Source organism: Astatotilapia calliptera, chromosome 1, assembly GCF_964374335.1.
Source record: "Astatotilapia calliptera chromosome 1, fAstCal68.1, whole genome shotgun sequence".
Taxonomy (NCBI): domain Eukaryota; kingdom Metazoa; phylum Chordata; class Actinopteri; order Cichliformes; family Cichlidae; genus Astatotilapia; species Astatotilapia calliptera.
In genome coordinates this window covers 37250754-37273797 of record NC_137422.1, presented here as the reverse complement: position 1 = coordinate 37273797, position 23044 = coordinate 37250754, and the positions used below count along the sequence as shown (strand labels likewise).

The following is a 23044-nucleotide window of genomic DNA, read 5'->3' as shown; positions in this document are numbered from 1 at the left end:
CACTACCAGCAGCTAGCTTTACTGCGGCTGAGGCCCACAAGCTCACACTACTCACATGAAGCAGCTACACTCCCCACTACTCCCCACTGCTCCCACTACTCCCACTACTCCACACCATAGGCTCTCTTCTGACACAATCTGGAGACACCAGAGAATACCACCCTGCCTCATCCAGTTCATCCCCAACTTCTATGACCTCAGAGAGGTGATTGCTGACTGGGCCCAGGTGGTAAACAAGCCCAATGAACAGCAGCTGTGTCCTGGGAAGAGAGAAGAGTGAGAGAGAGACAGAGGGGTGGCGCAAGAGAGGAGGCGGCAGAGAGAACACCACACTCACACAAGAGTAGTTTCAGGAGGCCCGTAACACATGGATATACATGAATATATCCTCGCTCGGGTCTGTAGGTCAAAGGATACATCAACTTTCAGTCTGTGGGATAATGGTGTGCAGATAAATACTGGAATATCGATTCCTCCGATACCAGATATTTATTCTCTAGAATTGATTCTCATTTTAAAATATTCACATTTTAATAATTTAGGGTACATTTATACTTTAACATTAACGGAAAAACAGTGAAAAGTAGTTATATTATCGGGTTCATCGGAATGATTGACAGAAGCTACTTGACAAACCTGTCACGGTGATATGTAAAATACAGCTGTATAAATGCGTCACAGCTCACGTGTGCTTCCAGGTGCAGCGGGAGAAAACGTGGAGCTGGAAGCACGCGTGTAGCTGAATTTGGAAAGTGTTGACGTTCTGTTGACATTTAAACAACAGGGACTTCCTCGTATGATAAATATTACAGAATCCCATTTGTTCAAATTTACATTCACAAATATGGTTATGAAATTAGTAATTAGTAAATAAATACATGCTACAGTACATAGCTGTATTAGTTTACCTTGGGGGTCATATGTGTGTCCCTGCCATCACATGGATTCAGTTGGACTAGATTTAGTCAGGTAAAGATGTAGCGTAGAGCATTTAAAGAGCATTACGTAGGTTGGGTATCATTAAAATATATGCAGTAGCTGTAAGCTACAACTCATAATATTTCATACATAAGATAGATCAATATAACCTGTATTGATAAAATGTTTCTCAGTTGTTTTATGATTTTCAATCAGTCACACTCATTTTTCATTTGAAAATTTAGGTACTTACTTTTCATGTTTTTTTATTTCTTGTATAATAATTCTTTCTAATTAATAAGAACAAGAAGTCTGATGTCTTTTATTCATTACAAAAGGTATACATTATAGTATACTGTATCATCGATGCCATCCTGAATTTTACTTGCTATCAGATCGGAATAGAAATCAGTATTGCACGTCACTGGCAGCCAGAGAGCAGCAGGCGATAGAGATGCTTTGGGTTTGTTTAGGGGAGCTGTTAGGTGTCCATGTTTTTCAACTGGTATTTCTTTCTATATATTTTTTTCTGTTTTGCAACACAGATTCTCTTTGGGGTTGCATAAGGAAGGTTGTCTGGTGTTTAAAAAACTCTAACAGCTCAAACACAGCTGGCGAATGACAAGGGACAAGCCATAAATGGTTTGTCCAACCTGAAAAGAGAAGAGAGTAGTAGAGATAGATATATGTTGATAGTTCCGCCTTTTGTTTCAGATAGTTTACATGTCATTTTATGAACTTGGCAGGAATCTTTCCAAGCGGAGCAGGTTTACTCATTTGCATTTTTCCTGCTGTCACATCAGGTGTGTTCTGGATTGTTTTCAGGTGAAATCATTTCTACAATGAGATCCAAAAAGGGTAGGCTATCATGTTGTTGTCCTTATATTAGAGAGCTCTTTTAGCTTTGTGTATTGTCCTTTAGTGTATTGAATTAGAGTATTTCGTCGTATGTGTTTTTATGTGTCCAGTACTAGTTTATGTGTAACTGCGGTTTACTTATTGATGCCTTTTTTAGTGAGGAAGTGGACAGTGCATCCTCGGTTTTTTAACATAAAACTCATTGTTGCATCCCAAATATGATCTCCTTAGACTAATTTTTAGTTTTAGTATCCTTATTTTCCTCTGACTTGTCTCTTCTGTGTCTAGGTTCTAGATCTAACATAATGTAATGGAAGTTTGTTAGGCACAACCACCACAAGACACAATACTGAAAGACAATGGCACTACACATATTCCTTAAAAAGTAAACTTTTAGCACTTACTTCAGATATCCTGCTATCAATCGGCAACTGAATGAAGTCAAGCTTGCTGTGATAATTCACTGAAAATTACGTCTACAGCCGAAATTCTCATTTAACGTAACTTATATCAATGTGACATTTAATTATTAGATGTCCATTCAACATCCTTCCTGTTCTAAAGGATTACAACCACAATACAAATGCCATACAAATACACCTGGCTGCAGGAATACAGATTGAAATCTGTCTGGAGATTCTCTCTAAATTACAAAGAAGTTACTTGCAAACTTCCAGCAATCTCTCTGAGAGGGACTGCAATCAGTCCAGGTCAGACTGTCACTCTTTGCAGAATGGTGGCTATCAGGCGGTCTGTGCAATTGCAGTGTGATCAAAAGTGGTCATGAGTGTTCAAGAGCCTCAAGTTCTGGGCATCCACCAGTTATAATCTGCTGGAGAATGTGAAAACATTAAAAAGAGCCACCAGGCTGCCACTGATTCGTTTTCATTTGTTGTTGTTAATTCAAGGAGGTTGCAATCCTATTTGTATTTGTGTGATTGTTTGATTCTCCATATTCAAAGTGCGTTTAGTGTTGGACAAGTTTGTTCAGCTAACGTTATCACTGGATGGTGGTGCAGGGGATGAGCCCTCTTGATGTTTAGTATTCTGAGTAGGGCTGCAGATTAATTATTATGGTAATCTATCAATTATTTCATCGATTCATCGAGAAATTAGATAAGAAATGCTTTTGGCTTATCAATGAGCAATAATAAATATTCAAATGAGAACAAACACAGGTCTTAAGTTGAACTACATTCAACATCTGTCCAAAAACAACAACTAAATCATTTGATTTTATGTCCGTGCCATATTGAAATTTAATTTTTAAAATAAACTGTTTCTATGTCAAGCATCATATGTATAATTGTCTACTTTACAATATAAAAGGGCCATTGGTGCTGTACAAATAAAATTGAATTGAACTGAAAGAAAGCATTTCTTAAATGCAAAAAGTATCTAAATAATCAGAAGTACAATCAAAGGTCAAAGTCACATAAAATACGGTATATATGGAATCTAAGAAATTTACCTTTACTATGTGTTCTTGGAAACCTTTCTGACATTAATAGGAGGCAAGTTTTTGTGTAGCTGAAAACAGACATTATAATGTCTCAGGTCATTTACACGTCATTTTTTATACATTTACAGAAAACATTGTCAAAGACAGCAGTTTACTCATTTTCTTTTTTTCCAATTGTTACATAATTCGTGTTCCATTAACTTTTCAGGGGAAATGAATTCTACAAGGGCATCTAGCATCATGCAAGGGTATGCTTCATTTTTGTTCTCTTTATGTTAGAGATGCTTTCTTTATTAAGTATTTAATCTGTTTAATGCTAGTTTAAGAGCACAAAATAAATATAAATATCAGGACTAAAAGTTGCCTATTGATGATTTTTGCAAAGGTACATGGCAGTAAGATTGTGGGGGTTTCTACATGCATGTTTTTTCTAAACATATTTTTCTATGAATATAATAATCATTATCATTATGATTATTGTAGTTGTTGCTATTGTTATTTTCATATATTCCATTCCATTGGATGAGTATTCCACATCCAAAACATTTTTCATTTAAATAAGGATACATTCAGATAAATATTTTGCTAATTCTCTTACTGACATGTGCAGTAAGGGGAAACTGTGCAATCTTATTGAAACACAAATGCAAAAGTACCCTGCCTCACTATTCCTAATGTTTTCTTTTTTTAATTAACACGCCAATTCTTTGCCTGTTTGATGTTAGAAGGCAATTGCATCAAATTTTCAATATAAACAATAACATCTTATATATAGAATCAGAATCAGAATCAGAAAGGGTTTTATTGCCAAATGTTGAGCAGGTTTACAACATTAGGAAATTGCTGCGGTGCGGTGGATCATAGCTTGGTCATTTTCAACCACACTAGGGAAGCTCGTCCCATTTTGACCCTGGGGCCTTCAGGTCATGCTCGGCACAAATGTTCCTGTATACTATGCTTGCCACTTTATGGCATTCTAGCATCTTGCACCTTGCACCCGAGCCTGTCCCAACTATTTGAGAAGGGTTCCTGCCATCAAACTCAAAATTACCTTATTTTTTTTCTTAAAATGTTGAGCTTAAAATTGTTAGATGTTTTGTGTGCGTTCTATTGTGAATAAAATATGGGTTCATATTTATAATCAAATGTATATTTATAATACAAATCACTGCATTTTGTTTACATTTACATTTAACACAGTGGCCCAGCTATAATTGAAATTGGGGTAATAGTTATATAAACCGATGCTCTTCATATTGGACTGATGATGATGAAGTTTATCACAAGGCCTATTCACCTTGATAAAAAACATGTAACTATAAATGAATAAGTGGTGTTTTGTTGTTGTTGTTGTTGTTGTTGTTGTTGTTGTTCTAAACTGATTCTCTCCATTTCCCCAGGATAACATGTTGCATGCTTTGGTGGCTGTTGTCTTTTGTATCTCATGGAAGCTTCTCCTGGAGCTGTGTATCAGGAGCTTCCTGTGGCAATTATTGCAGTTCAGTTTGTAATGAAACATTCTGTAAGTGGTTTAATGCATTTCTCTTAACTTTATCTTAAGTAAACTGAGAAGAGACAGGGACAAGTTTTAGATGAATTTCATAAATATTCTTTATTTATTAGGGTGGCAGCGTGGTGCAATGCTTAGCATTGTCGCTTCACAGCAGAAACCCCAGGTTTTGAATTCACTGTGGGACCTTTCTGTGTGGCATTTGCTTGTTCTTCCATGCTTTGGTGGGTTCTTTCCAGTTACTCTGGTTTTCATCCACAGTCCAAATATATGCATTGGCCTAGGTTAATTGGTGAGTCTAAATTAGGCATAGGTAAAAATGTGAGTGTGAAGGGTTGTCTTTCTCTCTGTGTTAGCCCTGGTTGTGGTAACCAAATCTTCCTTAACCACAAACACTTCCTTCCTTCCCTCAACTTTAGTTGCCTCTGGAACACATTTAGAGAACAATGGTTCAAGTGTTAAATCCTCTTTCTGTAGCCAAGCAACCTCACTAGCACTAGGGAGAGCCTCGGACTTCAAAGGATATAAAATGTGTTCAGCTACTCTTGTTCTCTTCACCTTTTCATGTCTTCTCTGTCACGTGCTCTTTTTTGGTTTAGAATGAGTGCTAGACTCGTCCAATGGCGCATCCTCATTTGCAAAAGGCAATTCATCCAAACCCAAAGCATTAACCTGCTGCTCCTTTGCTTTTGACCTTGTGACCGCTAACAAACTTTCAACTGCTTCAGCCTGACATGAATGCTTGGTTATTAGCTCTGTAAATATTGGAAGATCACGGCCCAACACCACTTGATAAGGCAGAGTTTGCAGCACTCCCACTGAAAGAGTGTAACACTGGCCTTCAACTTCAATTGCAACCTCAGCAATTGGGTACGATACCTTATCACCATGAATACAGCACACATTCACTGTGGAGGCCTATCTCCCCCCACCACTTTCGCTGCCAGTGGCAGACGCCCTCAGACAAGGGTGGATGGATGGGCATCCAGGTACCCATCGGCTCACTCCTGGTGGCTGCTTGTCGGGGCCTGGAGCCTGGGGCTCTCTCGGCCTGAGGTTCGGTCACTCTGGCACAGCTGGCTGCCAGCGGAGCTCACGGGCACGTCACTGCCCATGAGCTCCGCTGTTTATTATATTGCTCTCTTTTTCTTTGCTTGTTTTCTCTTTTTTCTTTCTCAACAGGTGATCCAGGTCATTGATATATATATTTTTTTGTCTGTTTGTTTTGTTGGTTTTTGCCCTTTATCACCGTCCCTCTTCCCCGCTCTTTTTCTTTCCCTCTTTCTTTCTCCCTTTTCTTTTCCCCAGTCAAGTCTGTCCCGTGTTCAGCAAATGAAATTAAAATAAACAATAAAAGCAAAGGTGAATCAAATAGACCAATACGGCAAGGCTGGGGTGGTCCATTTGGTAAAGTAAATTCATTGGGCATCTTTCTTTGCCTTAGACAACAATTCTGATGGCAAAATAACCAAATGGGACAGGCAAAAAAACAAACAAACAAAAAAAAAAAAAAAAAACAAGTACCCCAATTGATGGCTCATGTTGCTGACATTCAAATTCATTTTTGTGATTCTCACTGACTTCAGTTTGTCTAGCAGAACAAATGTAATTTTTACTAACAGACATCTTTGTACACTGAGCTTTAAGATGACCTATTTGACCACACAAATGACATGTTTTATTGGTTTTATTTTTTGTCTCAGATCTGGCAGGATCTGAGTTATACCAGTTCTGTCATGTGTGCTTAGCGTTTAAGTCAGTTCCACCACCTAACTCGTTCGATGGCATGTTGGAAAAAAAAACCTAGCTTGAATGAAGTCTTTTGATGGTCGACAAGCTGCTAAGAAAGCTTCAGCCAGTTCTGCTGCGTGCTTGGAAGTCTTTAGGATATGTTCCTTAAACCACATCTGCATATCAGGATTCAGAACCTTGAGAAACTGTTCCATAACAATGGAATATCCAATTTGATCGTTCGTCTTTGGGGTTCCCTCTTCTCCAAAAGTACTAGAACAAAACCTCATTCGATAGGTGTCAAAACTTATTTCATACTTCTGCAAGACAGCACACTTTACTTTTGCATAGTCCATAGTGTCATCAATATCCATAGCTACATAGACGGAACAAGCTTTCCCAGTTAGCAGTGGTGCTAGGTGAAGAGCCCACTGATCTCGTGGCAATTAGTAATTCTTTCAAATGTGATCAAATAATGTTCAATGTCCTTACCTTCACTGTCAGGTTGAATTTTTGGCACCTTCCAGTCTGAATGTCTCATCAGTGTTGAAAGCTGTGCTTCACTGGGTTGATGTACTGGCTCCAAGTCAAACTTATTTGATTCTTGTGTGCTGGAAGATGGTTCTGGAGTAGGTCCTCTTGAAGACGCAGATGTAGATGCTTGAACTTCAAGCAACTGACGCTATTGGTTGCCCTGCTGCACCTGCTGTTGAACCTGGGCAAACTGATGCCGGATTTGCCTGCATCTATCCTCCTGGTGCTTGTGCTCTTGCTCCAGTTTAGCATCGAGTTCAGCCTGCTGTTGCATCAGAGTTCGCAAACGTTTGGACAATTCAGCCACATTCTCTTGTCCATCAATATAGCCACTTACTGCCCCTTGTTGGTCGCTGCCATCTTGTAAATCACCTGCTTCACATTCTGGAACAAGCCCTCTCTTTGCTTGGGTAGACATCTTCTCCACTCATTAATTGGCCTGGAAACCCACTGCTGCTGCCACCAAATGTGGTAGAACTTGACTTAAGCGGCCAAAGAAGTGCAGGAGACAGATGCTGTCCAGTGTAGCGAGTGATTTATTCACCATTTTGTGACCAAACCATATTTACAAAAATAAATTTAAAAAAAAACTCAACTCCATAATTAACTCAGTTCAAATAAACATAACTAAACTTAAATCAACGGAAATTAAGGTCAAACTCCATACAGCTACACTGACCTGGTCCTTCCTTCCTGAACACCTGCGTTCACCCGCTTAAATAGTCCACTCACCCCTGGACTATTCCATTAGGTAGGTGAGAAGAACCAGAACCAGAACCAGTCCATTTACTTCTTTTGCACAAAGTAGTCTATGGCTAAAAGTTCATGATACAATGAATAATGTCTATTTTGAGCTGAAACGTAATACCCCCATGAAAAATTTATTTAAATTGTTTCCTTTAATTACTTTACAGCCAGCTGCTGTATGAGGTATACAACAAACATCCTGGATGGTTCAACCCAAACAAACCCTGCTGAGTAAGCATTTTATTTACCCTAAATACATGATTTTTTTTTTCAGTTTGTCAGAATTTGGTGTTTGAACATTTGTGTGGTGGGTGAGTGCAATTTGTAAAACACTTTACATTAAAAATGAAGAATTTGGTAATATTAAGAATATTTTTGTGTTATTGAATCGATGACAGGGTGTAAACTAATATAATACTTGTGATGAACTATTCTTGTCCTTTTCCACCAGAGCCTTGATGAGCCTAGAAAAAATTCTAGAAGAAACTCCAGTAAAAGGAGTCATAAATATATCTTCAGGCAATTTTGTGGCTCTCCTCTTCAAACCCACTGGTTCCTTTACAGGCCTTGAAATTTATGCCAGTGACAATGAGGTAAAAACCCAAAAGACAGAAAGGATTGACACTGCTGTTTTCACTTTTTGGGAGCAATACTAACCACGTCCAATCATTTCTTTGGCTTGGGCTGAAATATCTGAACAACTGTTAGACGATATTTAAACAATGTGTACACACACTTTGATCTCAGATGATGACTTTTACTGATTACTGCTTTGATTGACATTGCCTTGAGCACAATTTGCAGGTCATATTATTTTCTTATCAATTATTACATCACTGAACAAATTTCCATTTCTAAATTTCCTTGCTATTAATACTTCAAAAAGCCTTTTAAATACCATCAACTGTGCAGTAGCTGTGACAGTTCTATCATACTATTTCATGTATTCAAATGCAATATTTCTCCCTCTGTTTCTGGGAATGATATAGGCAGGATTGAGTCAGGTCCCCAAGAGCAAAGTGCATGTTCAGCTACCAAGCACTCTGGATATTGGACAACAGGACAAGATTGTGTTCTCCTTGTTTAAGTTGCCTGAAACAAATGGGGTAGGGCAGCATATGGGCTTCTGTAAAATACTTTGTTTCTTCTGTTGTGTATAAAATTCTCCACAATTTTCTCACAGTCAATATGAAATATGTTTTGAGTTCTAAATCAAGCTTGTTCCAATGAATCCCATGGATACTTGATTCGACTGGGTATTGGGGAGCTATCTTGTTATTTGATTTGTGAGCAGGTACCATTTTTAAACCTGATTTATCTTTTACTGTTGTAGTGTTTATAGTTTATTTCTGCACGTAACTCCAACTGCAAATTCACATAGATTTTTTTTGTGATTGATTGTATATCATTGGCCAAGTTTTAGCCAAGTTCACACTCATTCAGAATTCCTTTCAGTATTTTTGTACATAATTTGCTTTATTATTATTACAAAGGAAAAAAAGTAAATGGGTTAAGGGTTGTGTTACACATCATGCAGGCTGAATTATGTTTTGAAAAAAGAGGAAGAGTTACTCAAACACAGTGATGCACAAGAAGTTGATCTTTTGGTATTATGTAAATCAAAATGTAAAGCAATACAAATTTAGAAACATTTGAATTTAGGGGGTAGAGTAGTAGTACATGGGAAAAGACAAACCTCTTGTTTTTACTAAGATGTAAATGACAGATTCAAAACAGTGCGACATTATCTCTGAGTTGCTTTCCCCTTTTGCAGTTAGAATTTTATAAAAATCTTACGTAAAATCATTATGAACAAACTTTTAAATGAACTGGTGTATGTGTTGCATTCTAGACTGATGCGGGAGTGTTATATGATGTATATGAGCGAAGACTGGTTATCCTGAGTGTGCAGGGCAAGCGAATATCAGGTCTTAAGGATCCTGTCAACATCACCATAAACTTTAAGGATATAAATGTAATTATAATTTCATTTCATCACTTGTTCCACTCTTGCATATTGATATATAATCCTGAATATTATGGAAGTCTGTGTAAATTATTATTATTACTAAAAGTTAGTAAAAAAATATAGATGCATAACACTAAACAGATATAAAATAGTTATTTTGTTATATGTCTGTTTATTTTTGCCATAGAAAACCCAGGAACCCTCCTGTCAGTTCTTTAATTTTTCAACAAACAGTGAGTAACCAAGCATGATGTCTCTCATAAAAAGTAATATGTACCATAACTATGTCTTTTTTAAATTTGTAGTCATCTGGGTTTCTAGTTTCACTCAACATTACAGATTTCTGAGTGAACTGATATAATTAAGAGGTGACAGCATCTCATGGATAATAGTTGTTTTTGTTTCACTTACCAGATTTCAGTACGGATGGCTGTCGCACTCGGTGGACTGATGGTCAAAGTAATGTCACCTGTTCCTGTGACCATTTCACATACTTCGGCGTGCTCATGGTAGATTTATTCTTTTTTAATATACAAAGTATAATGAACAAAAAAAGGCATAAAATTATGCCAGTAATTTAAGAAATCTTTTAAATAAATAAATAAGAAGGAGAGTTTTAAAAAGAATTACATCACAGTTTTGTCATGCCTCAGTTAGGCTTGTTAAATCCAAAAGTTTAGGAAAACACTAAACAAGTATTGCTTGCTATGAAGGTTTGCCAGGGTTAGGGCTGCCACGATTAGTCGACTAGTTACGATTACGTCGACTATCAAAATCGTCGCCGACTAATTTAATAGTCGACGCGTCGTTTGAAGCTTTGTAAGATCACAAAAGACGCAGGAATAAGTAGTAGGATTTAAGCGTGTAATAACGGACCGAAACAGAAGATGGCAGCACTGCATGTACAAGGATGCCAGCTGCCATTAACCCCGAAGAAGAAGAAGCTATGTCCCAGAATTCATAGCGCAGCCCAGCTCAGTTTCCAACAATGGCAGCAGCTAGTTAGTTTGAATATTACTGGTATTATTCTTTCTGGGTCACAAAATAAACGTTTAACATATATTCAGGCGAGAATGTAGCTGTGTAAACCTCAAATATCTGCTCAGTTTATCAGGACACCACATATTTTCAAAAACACTCCGACGTTTTCGGAGACGTCTGTTACCCACTAGCTCGATAGCTAGCCGGGGGCAAGGCTCACTAGCGCCGGTGAGAACACTGGCCTCCCAGCAAACAGTTTTCAAACCCACCGCTGTCTTTCGCTACTCAGGTTAAACATATATGAGTCACTTAGATAACTTAAAAATGTTATTGTTTTGCTTTTTTTTGTATTTTATTTGTTCCTGAGTAAATCGGTTTGGCTGAGATTAAAGTTACAGTTTTTACACAACTGAATAAACGTCAAGCAGACAGCTGATCATCAGAAGTGTGAGATGCTCAAGAGTATACTCCGGTGTCCTGTTATATTTTAGATAGCAAGGAGCAGACGGAAACAATCTGCAAATTTCATTAAAATGTAATAAACTAACATCTTGTCTTTTTTAGTTAGCACATACCTTAAAAGCTTAAAGCTGTAAGCTAATGATAGTTATATAAGAGCAGATGCTGCTGGTGCAATAAGCTGTAGGTTTTACGTCCAATGGATGCATGATCTGATTAGTCGACTAATCGCAAAAATAATCGGTGACTAGTCGACTATCAAAATAATCGTTTGTGGCAGCCCTAGCCAGGGTAAGAACATTTATATGCAAATATTAGTAAATGAGGTCCAGTGTCCTTCAGACAGGCAAGAACAAAATGGAGGCAACGTACAAGAATACCAAACATGGAAAAGGTCCACGCAGCTCATACTCAAGCGTGGAATGATGTGGTACCTTGCAGTCATTGAGCTGACTGCATTCACGGTGTACCTATGCATTACAGTGTCAAATGTGAGGCACTCTGTCTGACAGCTAAAGCTTGGGTCAGGCAACAAGCTAATGACCCCTACACACCAGCTACTGGAATAAAAGTTGTGAGTTTATTATAACGGATACAGTAACATTTAATTAGCTTTCTGTTAAAAACAGCAGAGGTGATTTAATATGCCAGTTAACTTGCCAATTGTAACAAAAGCAGTTAGGTCTGAAATATTGTTATTAAAGTTAAAAAGGCTAAACTTAAACATTTTGTAAAATGAATAAATTTAAAAAAACTATCTTAAATAAATAACCGCCCCATTTTTAGGATTTGTCCACCTAGTAAATATAGAATCACTAAACTTAAAACATCTAAAAACCTCAATTTTGTGCCACTAATAATGGGAACAAATAATGTGAAAGTGTATTTGCTCCACAGACGTCTCCTTCTGTGCACGTCTCAAAAAAAGAAATTGAGATATTAGCATACATTTCTGTGATTGGCTGTAGCGTGTCTCTCTTTACTCTGATCATCACCGTTTTACTCTTCATCACAAACAGGTAATTTGTGGTTTTTTGTTTTTGTTTTTTTCCCCATCAACATATTTTTCAATCAAATATGACAAAGAAAGTTGTCATTTACAATAGATCCCTTCTTCTCTATCCAACAGGACGCTCAGAAAAGATGTTTCTATGAACATCCACATCAATCTCGTCATCGCCCTGATCCTCCTCAACCTGCACTTCCTGCCCAGTCAGGCAGTGGCAGCACACCCCTCCACTTGGCTCTGTTTCTACATGGCTCTTGCCCTTCACTACTCCCTGTTGGCCACTTTCACCTGGATGGCCTTGGAGGGGTTCCACCTCTACCTTCTCTTAGTCAAAATCTTTAACATTTCTGTCAGCAGATACATTCTCAAACTCAGTGTGGTGGGATGGGGTAAGTGGAATCCTTCAAACAGGAAGCAGTCAGCAATCTTGTGCGTGACTAATCATTTTTTGTGTTTCAGGTGTTCCTGCAGTCATTGTGTCAGTGGTGGTTATCACAGACAGAGGCTTTTATGGCCATGTCCCTCTAGACAGATCAAACTATGATGACATGAAAATGTGAGGAAAATATTTATTACACAGAGTCATTCATCTCTCTCTCTCTCTCTCTCTCTCTATATATATATATATATATATATATATATATATATATATATATATATATGTATATATATATTAGGGGTGCAACGATACACAAAATTCACGGTTCGGTTTGATGTTTTTTCGATAAAAAAAATGTTCATGCTTTTTTAATTTGTCATTTATTAAAATTATAAATATATATTTTAAGTCAAAAGTACAGTTTTTAAATTTAATGTTGCTGGAACAACAAAGGGATAAAATAATAAATCTATCTGATCGAGAAATCACTCATCTTTGGAAAAGAGAGTTTGTTACAGAGAAATGGCTCTTTCCAAAATAAAAGCTATACTATACGCTTCTTCTGAGCTATATTCTCAGCAGCATATTAAACATATCAGGTCCCCATAAGGAGAATCATGTGCTAACGACTGTCTAAATGGCTCGGGTAAAATTTGTAGCATGCGTGCTTGTTGTTTTTGTCTGCTTCCACTTGTCTTTGCACTAGGATGATGTCGGCATAAATGTGCAGTCATATTCATTGTGTTCCCACTAGTGCTTTCAGGTTAATCTCGTTGAAATGACATTAACGCCACAACACAGCAAATCTCCGTTAACGAGCTACCGCGGATCGCCCCGTGCGTGGGGCTAGACGGCATCAACACGTTAACGAGCAAACTGCACTAACGCAGTAGTTCCCACCCATGTAATTGAGCATTGCGTGGCACATCCGACATACTGTTTTACTTTTGTCCATGACGCGCTTACCTTCAGGGTCATACGTCACATGAAGACCAAAATAGTTCCAAACGCCAGATCTGAATGAGGGTGGGGGAGATTAAATTTGCCATGTTGCAACGAGCTTAGCTTCTGTCTTGCTAGCTTGCCCTGCGCTCAGTGGATCTGCGCTCGACAGTGCAGCCTAGGCGGAGTAGTCGAACGCAGATCCACTGAGCTCTCAACACAGACAGCATCGTCAGAAGAAACGTTGATAAAAAAAATTAAAAATTTTGTATTGTTCAATACATATGCATACCGAACCGAAAGCACTATATATATATAAACATATAACTGTGTGAGATGAAATCACTGTCTGTTTTCTTTCTTTGTAGATGCTATATATCTAATGAAACAGTGAAGGCGGTCACTACTACTGGACTGTTCACCATGGTGTTCCTCTTTAACATGATCATGTTTATGGTGACAGTCAAACGTGTTTTGAATGTTGGGTATAACAAAGAGGTATGAGTTATTCTTGTAATCCTTTTTTAAATAAACTTCAACCTTTGATATTTATAGTAATTTCCAAATCCTTCCACAAAATTGTATCCTTTGATAAGCCCGCCAACAATGAACTGGTCTTAACAACAAGGACTGCTGGTTTTTCGAGATAATTTTCATTTCTTTGCATGAGAAATGGTTCAATGTGGATTTTTAAATAAACTGTTTACATTCCAGTAATATTTCAGTACCTAAAACCTAATTTCCATTACAGTGTCTATAAAAAACAAATAACAACAAAAAAAAAATACTGAAGAATTCCTGTCATTACCTTTAAAACACATGTGAAGGCCTCTGTTAGTTTCAGATTTTGTCTCTAATCTGCTGTGTCTTGTGTCATTTTGTTTTTGGACAGCTTCGCCACAAAAACGCCAAGCAAGCAATTTTTCCCCTGCTGGGTGTCTGCGCTCTGCTCGGCATTACCTGGGGCCTGGTCTTCTTCTCGTTCAGTAACCTGACCAACATTTCCCTCTACCTTTTCTGTCTCCTGAACTCATTGCAAGGTCTGTATATTGTGTTTCATTCATTTAGTTCTTCTGTGTGTGTGTTTGTGTGTGTTCAATCAAAAATTACTACTAAATCTAACCAAAATAACAGAAAATAATTGTGGATTTTAACAAGTGAAATGAATGTAAACTTAATTTCATCGCAGTTTTTAAAAGGCCAAACGTATTTATGCATGACTTCATTTAAATCAGCCGATTCTACAGGATCAGATCTGAACTTTTTTCAGATTTGGTGGTTTTAATATGAAATAACCACTAGTGACTCCCAAAATATGGGTTAGGATTCCGTTGTGGTCACATCAGTTGGGTATGATGGGTCTTTTGCAAGAATACTGTATGACATTATAAAAAAGACTTTTATATTAGTCCTGTGATGGACTGGCAAGCAGTTCGGGGCATACCCTACCTGTCAAAGCTCAGATAAAATCCAGTCCCCCAGTGAATCTAAATTAGATATGTGGCTGTGAAAATAGATGGTTGAAATAAAAGTTGAAATGACCAGAAAATGCATATTTAACCCTTTCATGCATACTAGTGACTACAGTGGACAGCTATTCGAAGGCTGTTTTCTTGTATTTGTGTCATTGTTGATGGTTTACGTGCACATTAACCACTACACTGGACACTGATGTGTCACGTCACTCCATACCCTGCCATGTTAAAAAAAGAAAAAGGAAAAAATTACATGTTTTAAAAAATGAAGTTAAAAATGCACATAGAAGTACAAAAATCATTTTCATGCCTAAAGATAAATGAAAAAACTTGGTCTTTCACGTGGAATTCCAATAAAATTGATTCATGTTTGTGGCTGTAATGTGACAAAATGTGGAAAAGTTCAAGGGGGGCGAATACTTTTCCAAGCCACTGTACTATCAAATAGATGGTTCTATTTTTAGCAGATTTCAATACAACTGTTTCTGTTGGGGTGTGTTTTGTTTGTTTGTTTTTGTTTTTTACCATCTATGGATAAACAGCAATCTGACACTGTTGAAATATCAGGTTTATTGCATGATTTGTATGTCTGGCTCACTGTCCAAACCTCCTCTATTTAACTCTCTCTTGCTCTCTCTTCTGTTTGCCTTGCAGGTTTTTTCATCTTCCTGTGGTTTGTATGTTCATTAAGAAGGCTTAAAAAATCAGCTGAAGCAACTTCCTCCAGTAAGATGATCAACAGCAAATAACAAGAGTTCGAGAAGTGTGTTCATGGAATTTACTTTACTTTACTTTACTTTATTGATTTATATAGCAATCTTCACAGGATAAAAACCACAAAGTGCTTCACAATAATATAAAACACATAAACATAAAACAGTACAATCAAACATACAGTACAAATCTAATTAAAAGCTAATCTAAATAAGTGAGTCTTAAGATGATGTTTAAAAGAATAAATAAAATTCTGGAGGGAGAGAATTCCACAACCTGGGGGCCACCACTCTAAAAGATCTATCAACTCTGGTTTTAAAACGTGTTTGGGGAACTACCAACAGCCTTTGATTAGATGATCTCAGGCTGCGAGAAGGAGTGGGAGGTTCTAAGAGATCAGAAATATAGGCAGGAGCGTCATGATTCAAAGCTTTAAAGTCAGTTTTTAAAAGGACAGTTTATGGACTTCCAAACTGTTCAGTTCTACTGCTCTTCTGAGCAGTAGAGCTGAATATTATCAGCATAAAAGTCAGGGAACTGCCTAATTTCACATTATAATTTTGGCTTTAGATTGTCTGCATGTATAACCATGTACCATGTGTAATGAAATGGGATGAGGGATTTATCTTTCCAAGATATTATGTTTAGATAAGATGTTTATTCAAGTTTCTTTTCTTCTATGAAGGGCAATTCTGTGAAAATTGTGAAATGGTGAAACTGAGAGAATAATTTCTGCAGAAAATCCTGACCTGACCTGATCTTTCTGTCCTGATTGGTCCTGGTTCATTGTCTGTCAAGTCATCTATTCTACTTTTATACAATGCATAAGGATCTGATCTTAGTTTTAGTTGTGTAGAGCTCTGACATTTGTAATTCTGATATTCTGGTATTGTTATCTAGATAATTACTGCATATCATATTTTATGTGAGATTTTTAAATATATCTTCAGGTGTGTCTTCTTACATATATAAAATGCATTTGTGAATACTTTCAGTACTATTTTGCTTATCTAAGCATGTATCTGTATCTGAGTTTACCAGAGGCTATCATGTCAATATAAACAATAAAAACTGGAAATTGTGCAGCTTCATTCTATTTTTGTATTAAGTTTTTTTTTCTTGTTTTTGGAGGGCCATTTTTTCCAGTGTGGCATCTTTGTGTGAGTAAATTTGAGTTGACATACCTGATTTACAACATTTCACTGAAATGTTTATTTATGATTGCAGTCATTATATTGCTTGCTGATGTTTTAAACTATTTTACATGTAAATATACTATTTCCAGCTGCAACTATAAAGACAAACCTTTAAAAGACTGCCATGTGAATACTGAATTTGCAAGTGGTAAATGAAAAAGCCTGACTTTTAAAAAAGCTTTTCAAGTAGGGATGGTAATTGAGATCATTTTAGCAATTCCATTATTGCTATCAATTTGATACCAAGTCTCATTGGGTTCTCATTGACTCTGATTTGAGAGTCACCACCATCTCTAAGCAACATATCAAAGACACATTTGTGCAAATTAATTACATGCTGAGTGGTCAAATGTTTGTAAAAGTTGGAGGTATTTATCATCTGTTGTGATCAGTGTTGGGGTCATTGCTCAAAAGAAATAAGTAATGTATTACACATGTAACACAGAAAACCTTTCTAAAAAGTAATGCAGTACGTTATCAAGAAAATTTGCCACTTATGGGATAAGGTTTATATTATATTATCTTATCTTACGGAATTATTTGGTTTGTAACTCTGATCTGAAACACACTGTCTCATAATTATCAGTTAATAATATAAACCTACAGGCTACAGTCCCACACACCAACACAAATCCCATCTTAATGAAGTCAGATATGATCTTTCTCTTATTATTTAGGTATAAACACAAATTTGACAGCACACAGTGATTCTGTGTTGAAATATGAACAGGTAGAAATGGAGGTTGCAGCCTGACTGCTCATCATTGTTTTTGTTAGCTGTTAGAAGTTCAGAGTCTGACTGCTGAGCTGGGATCGGCATCTACTCAGCTTTAACATAACTCTGTGTTTTTGGCTAGCTTAGAGTTAGCACTCTGGCTATGCACGTGCTCGCAAAGAAAGAAGTTCAGTTATCAGTATAATGCAGTTGTTTCTGTCCTGGATGTAGTCTTCACTTCACCATTACACTCTCGTTTTTGTACAATAAAAGTAAAAGTATTGTCAATATTCACGCTGCAAACTGAGCCAGCATTTTCCTCCTCCAGCACACAAACTCAGCTGAAATCAGATGATTGTTGTGCAAGTGCAAGTGGAATCGATAGGAAAGCAGGCTATTGACTCCAAGGAACTGAGCTTCTGGGAACCAGTTCTCTACAAGAACCAGTTCTCAATCCCCATTCCTAACTCCAAGTCAAACTGTACTTCTCTATACATCTGTGCGTCTGTGTCACTTGGCTGGTGTAACTGATGACTGGTAACTAGTTTGATTTTAACATCCAGAGACCTCATGGAGGTTAAGTTACCACTGTGGCTGAATCACAACAATTCTGCAAAAATCAGTGGGCCATAATTCCTCAACAGCACTGTAAAAGACTCATTACCAGTTATTGCAAATACTTGTTTACAGTTTTTACTGCTAAAGGTGGCCCAACCAGTTAGTGGGTTTAAGAGGAAATCACTTTTTTTTTGCACAGGGCAATGTAGGTCTGGATTAATTTCCCCTTAATAATAAAAACTATCGTTTAGAAACTGCATTATGTATTTACTTGTAGTATCTTTGAATAATATTAAAATTTTGTTTAATGATCTGAAACATCATTGTTACAAACATACAAAAAAAAGTAAATCAGGTGGGCAAACACTTTGCCATACAACTGTATATGCTTTGTCCAAAAGGAAAGTTTAAACGTAATCGTAAATTTAGGCGGGTGTCTGTACCACAGAAGCTGGGTAAAGTGATGACTTTTTAAGTAATGATTTAATTACTATTTGTTTGAAGGCCAATAGTGCCTTCAAACAGTGAATATAGTCTAGGACTTTTTGGGGGAGTCTTGTAGGAATCAGGTATAATGGGCATGTTGATGGTTTGAAGGAAGTGATTGCTCAAAGGAACTATAAATACTACTACTAGTACTGAAAGTAGATGTATGTAGTGATAAATATGCGAGGTGAATCTTGAAGACGATTCTTGAAGATGATTCTCGGATATTCACCTTGCATCCAAGAGCTATGTACAGTTCCTTTAAAAGCTGGATGTGGAGAGTCCCCTCTTTTGACACCTTAGCTCATGTGAGACACATGATTAATAGCGGGTCAATGATCCCCTTAAGGATACCACCCACTAGGGTTTAAATACTTTGGACTCCCCACCATACAGCCCATATTCAATTATAATGTTGTTTTAAAGCAATACTGAGTTGTGAACTTTGTTGTACTGTTACTGCACACATCACTGAACTATGAAACATTCCATTTTGATGCTACTGTATTATTGTATCATATACGTGTGTGTGTGTGTGTGTGTGTGTGTGTGTGTGTGTGTGTGTGTGTGTGTGTGTGTGTGTGTGTGTGTGTGTCATGTTTAAATAATGCAGTAGTTAGCTCAGGTCCTCTACCAGAGGCCTGGGAGCTTGAGGGTCCCATGCATTAACTTTGCTACTCCTATGACTGCACTGTTCTGCATATAGATCTCAGATGCCGTTTGTGGGATGTGCTGGTAATGATCACCAAGATTGCGGTCACTGCCCTAACTCCTCCAATTACCACGGGGACCACTAATAAAATGTAAATAAAATAAAATGTTTTTTCTCATGCTAAGCTTTCATGTAGAAATAATTCCATACTGAAGCAGCACTGTAAATTGTTCTTATATCCTCTTATCTTCTTTGTGTCCACCCTAAAACCATGGTTACAATAAGGCATCTAGCGATGGCATTATTTTTGTGCTACTATTCTGAGCGCAGGTAAAAAAAAAAAAAATTCAGGTGCAAGTGTTGTATTTTGAGGAGAAATTTATTTTGAGTGAACAAAATTCATTGCTGCGTGCAAAAAAATGTATTTCAGTGTTTGCTGTTATCCATACACACACACAATAGCAGCACCTCTCACTTTTGCATTTGCGCTAGCTCGCAATGTATTGCTCGCGCTCTCAACATTTCTGCCCGTACATGTTCAGCTCTTTCTGTACACCATTATATTTGTGCCATAAAACCAGCCAATCACAGACTTGGATGCAAAAAAGTCTGATTGTCTGTTTTGGTCTCCAATCAGCTCGAAATGACGAAAAGCAATATCCCAGAATGCATTTCGTCCAAAACTCAGTACAAAACACAGAGTGGCAGAGTTTGAAATATTACTCTTTCTGGGTCACAAAGTAAATTTTTAAGATATTTTCATGTGAGAATGGTGCTGTGTAAACTTCAAATATCTGCTTGATTTTTCAAGACATCACATATTTGCAAAAGTGCTCTAACGTTTTCGGAGATGCCTGTTACCCACCAGCTGACCGCATAGCTGGACTGGCCATTGGGCATACCAGGCATTTGACCAGTGGGCCGATGGTGATTTTTCATTTTTATGTTTGTTTGTTTGTTTGTTTGTTTTTGTAACAGTTTATACAATGAAAGGTGGTGGATTAGCCAATTGGTCATGATCAACTCTGAGCTGGACCAATTACAATACATCTGCATTGAGGTGAAAAGGAAGCAATTTGTCCCGTACTTCAGCTAGAATGAAAAAAGGACACAAAACTGGAGTTATTCTGTGTCTTTGCTGCACAGCTGCCTCTTCTCTCATTCTCTCCCCTCCCTCTCCTGTTGCTACTTCAATCATGAAACTGATCAATGATCAGCTGATCGGCTTTTCTGCTGAAAGTCCCGTCTCTCTTTGCGCCAGAAAGAGGAAACCAGCGGATGTTTAAGCTTGATCAGCTGTTGTTAGAATATATTTAAAATGACTTTCTAGTATCAGCTGATGTTTGCTGGAGCCACAGCTGTAAAAGCTGCTGGCCACGATATCGGTTTGGATATCTGGTGAGAGGGAAACATGAAGGTGATACATCATACATATAGTACCAACAAGACAGTGTACATAACTGTCACAACAGCGTTTGTTTCAGTTCAAAGGCTTTAAGGTTTTTCCTGTAATACCTGGTGGTGTAGTTGGCTGATTTTTTGTCCCAGTCCAGCCCTGGCTGATTGGGTGGTGAAGGCGCGGACTCCCGGCACTTTGTTTTAAAAACCCTTTTCGTTTCTTTCACTACTTGGGTTAAACACAATATATAAGTCACTTAGATAACTTCTAAATGGTAATGTTTTGTTTATACCTGGACCGTTTAATTTAAATCTGAAGTCTTGGAGAACTGTAAGTCTGTTTTGAATTTCACCCGTCATATTATGAAAAGTTTTCCTCCTCAATTTAAATATTTTTTATGTTCGACTTAATTCAGAGTCAGCTGTTTAAATAAGAACAGAACATTTTACATCAGGGGATATTACAGCACACTTTGGGTGTGATTGTCCCCCATTATCCATCATTACATTTGTTGCAGAGAAACAATCACAGGGCTCTCATTGATTTAGCGTATGGTGAATTATATATTTTCATTTACTTTACATTTGTTTTGTGTTGTGTGTCTTATTTTGAAATAAATATTTTTGCGTTACCATATCGACCAAAGAGCATTAAGGGGCAGAGAGGAGGATGTCACTCTCAAAGTTGTTGGCACATTTCAGAAGGACACTGCTAATAAAGTTACACATTTACACAGTGAATTTGTATTGATTATTATATTTACATAATACCACAGTTTTTGTTTTGGTCGTATCATTTTATTTTGTTGTATTTATCTGTGAAATGTTAAGGCTGGTCCTTGAAAATATTGTCTGACATTCCGTGACGCAAAAAAGGTTGGGGACCGCTGATCTAAGTGACTTATGTATTATATGTTTAACTCGAGTAGTGGAAGACCATGGGGGGTTTGAAAACAATGTGCTGGGAGCTGCGCCTTGACCACCCGGTAAGCTAGTGGGTAACAGGCATCTCCAAAAATGTTAGAGCGCTTTTACAAATATGTGATATGATAAATCAAGCAGATATTTGAAGTTTACACAGCACCATTCTCGCATGAAAATAACTTAAAAGTTTTGTGATCCAGAAAGAGTAATATTTCAAACCCCACCAATCTGTGTTCCTCCACCACTGCCTCGTTTGAGTTTTGGATGAAATGCATTCTGGGATATTGCTTTTCGTCATTTCAAGCTGATTGGAGACCAAAACAGACAATCAGATGTTTTGGATCCAAGTCTGTGAAGATCTCATCCCGTGGGGTCAAAATGATCATGAGAACGGTGAGCAAAGATCCCAGAACCACACGGGGGGACCTGGTGAATGACCTGCAGAGAGCTGGGACCAAAGTAACAAAGGTCACCATCAGTAACACACTACAACGGCAGGGAATCAAATCCCGCAGTGCCAGACGTGTTCCGCTGCTGAAGCCAGTGCATGTCCAGGCCCGTCTGAAGTTTGCCAGAGAGCACATGGATGATACAGCAGAGGATTGGGAGAATGTCATGTGGTCAGATGAAACCAAAGTAGAACTTTTTGGTATAAACTCAACTCGTCGTGTTTGCAGGAAGAAGAATACTGAGTTGCATCCCAAGAACACCATACCTACTGTGAAGCATGGGGGTGGAAACATCATGCTATGGGGCTGTTTTTCTGCCAAGGGGACAGGACGACTGATCCGTGTTAAGGACAGAATGAATGGGGCCATGTATCGTGAGATTTTGAGCCAAAACCTCCTTCCATCAGTGAGAACTTTGAAGATGAAACGAGGCTGGGTCTTCCAACATGACAATGAGCCAAAACACACCGCCCGGGCAACAAAGGAGTGGCTCCGTAAGAAGCATTTGAAAGTCCTGGAGTGGCCTAGCCAGTCTCCAGACCTCAACCCCATAGAAAATCTGTGGCGGGAGTTGAAAGTCCGTGTTGCTCGGCGACAGCCCCAAAACATCACTGCTCTCCAGAAGATGGTAAATGGTAAATGGCCTGTATTTATATAGCGCTTTACTAGTCCCTAAGGACCCCAAAGCGCTTTACATATCCAGTCATCCACCCATTCATGCACACATTCACACACTGGTGATGGCAAGCTACATTGTAGCCACAGCCACCCTGGGGCGCACTGACAGAGGCGAGGCTGCCGGACACTGGCGCCACCGGGCCCTCTGACCACCACCAGTAGGCAACGGGTGAAGTGTCTTGCCCAAGGACACAACGACCGAGACTGTCCAAGCCGGGGCTCGAACCGGCAACCTTCCGATTACAAGGTGAACTCCCAACTCTTGAGCCACGATCGCCCCAGATCTGCATGGAGGAATGG

The 23044-nt window shown here is 38.1% G+C and overlaps 1 protein-coding gene across 1 annotated transcript; it reads left to right on the top strand.

Moving 5' to 3' along the window:
* The first annotated feature begins 1344 nt into the window (after positions 1-1344).
* LOC113031091 (adhesion G-protein coupled receptor G2-like) lies at positions 1345-16779 on the top strand. Its single transcript, XM_080300530.1, has 16 exons — positions 1345-1776; positions 3447-3486; positions 4639-4760; positions 7928-7991; positions 8212-8353; positions 8750-8866; positions 9613-9735; positions 9917-9962; positions 10144-10238; positions 12067-12188; positions 12299-12567; positions 12638-12734; positions 13868-13997; positions 14392-14539; positions 15629-15700; positions 16374-16779. Exons 1-16 carry the CDS (start codon positions 1761-1763, stop codon positions 16415-16417), a joined length of 1647 nt encoding a protein of 548 aa, XP_080156656.1. The 5' UTR covers positions 1345-1760; the 3' UTR covers positions 16418-16779.
* The last annotated feature ends 6265 nt before the right edge of the window (positions 16780-23044 follow it).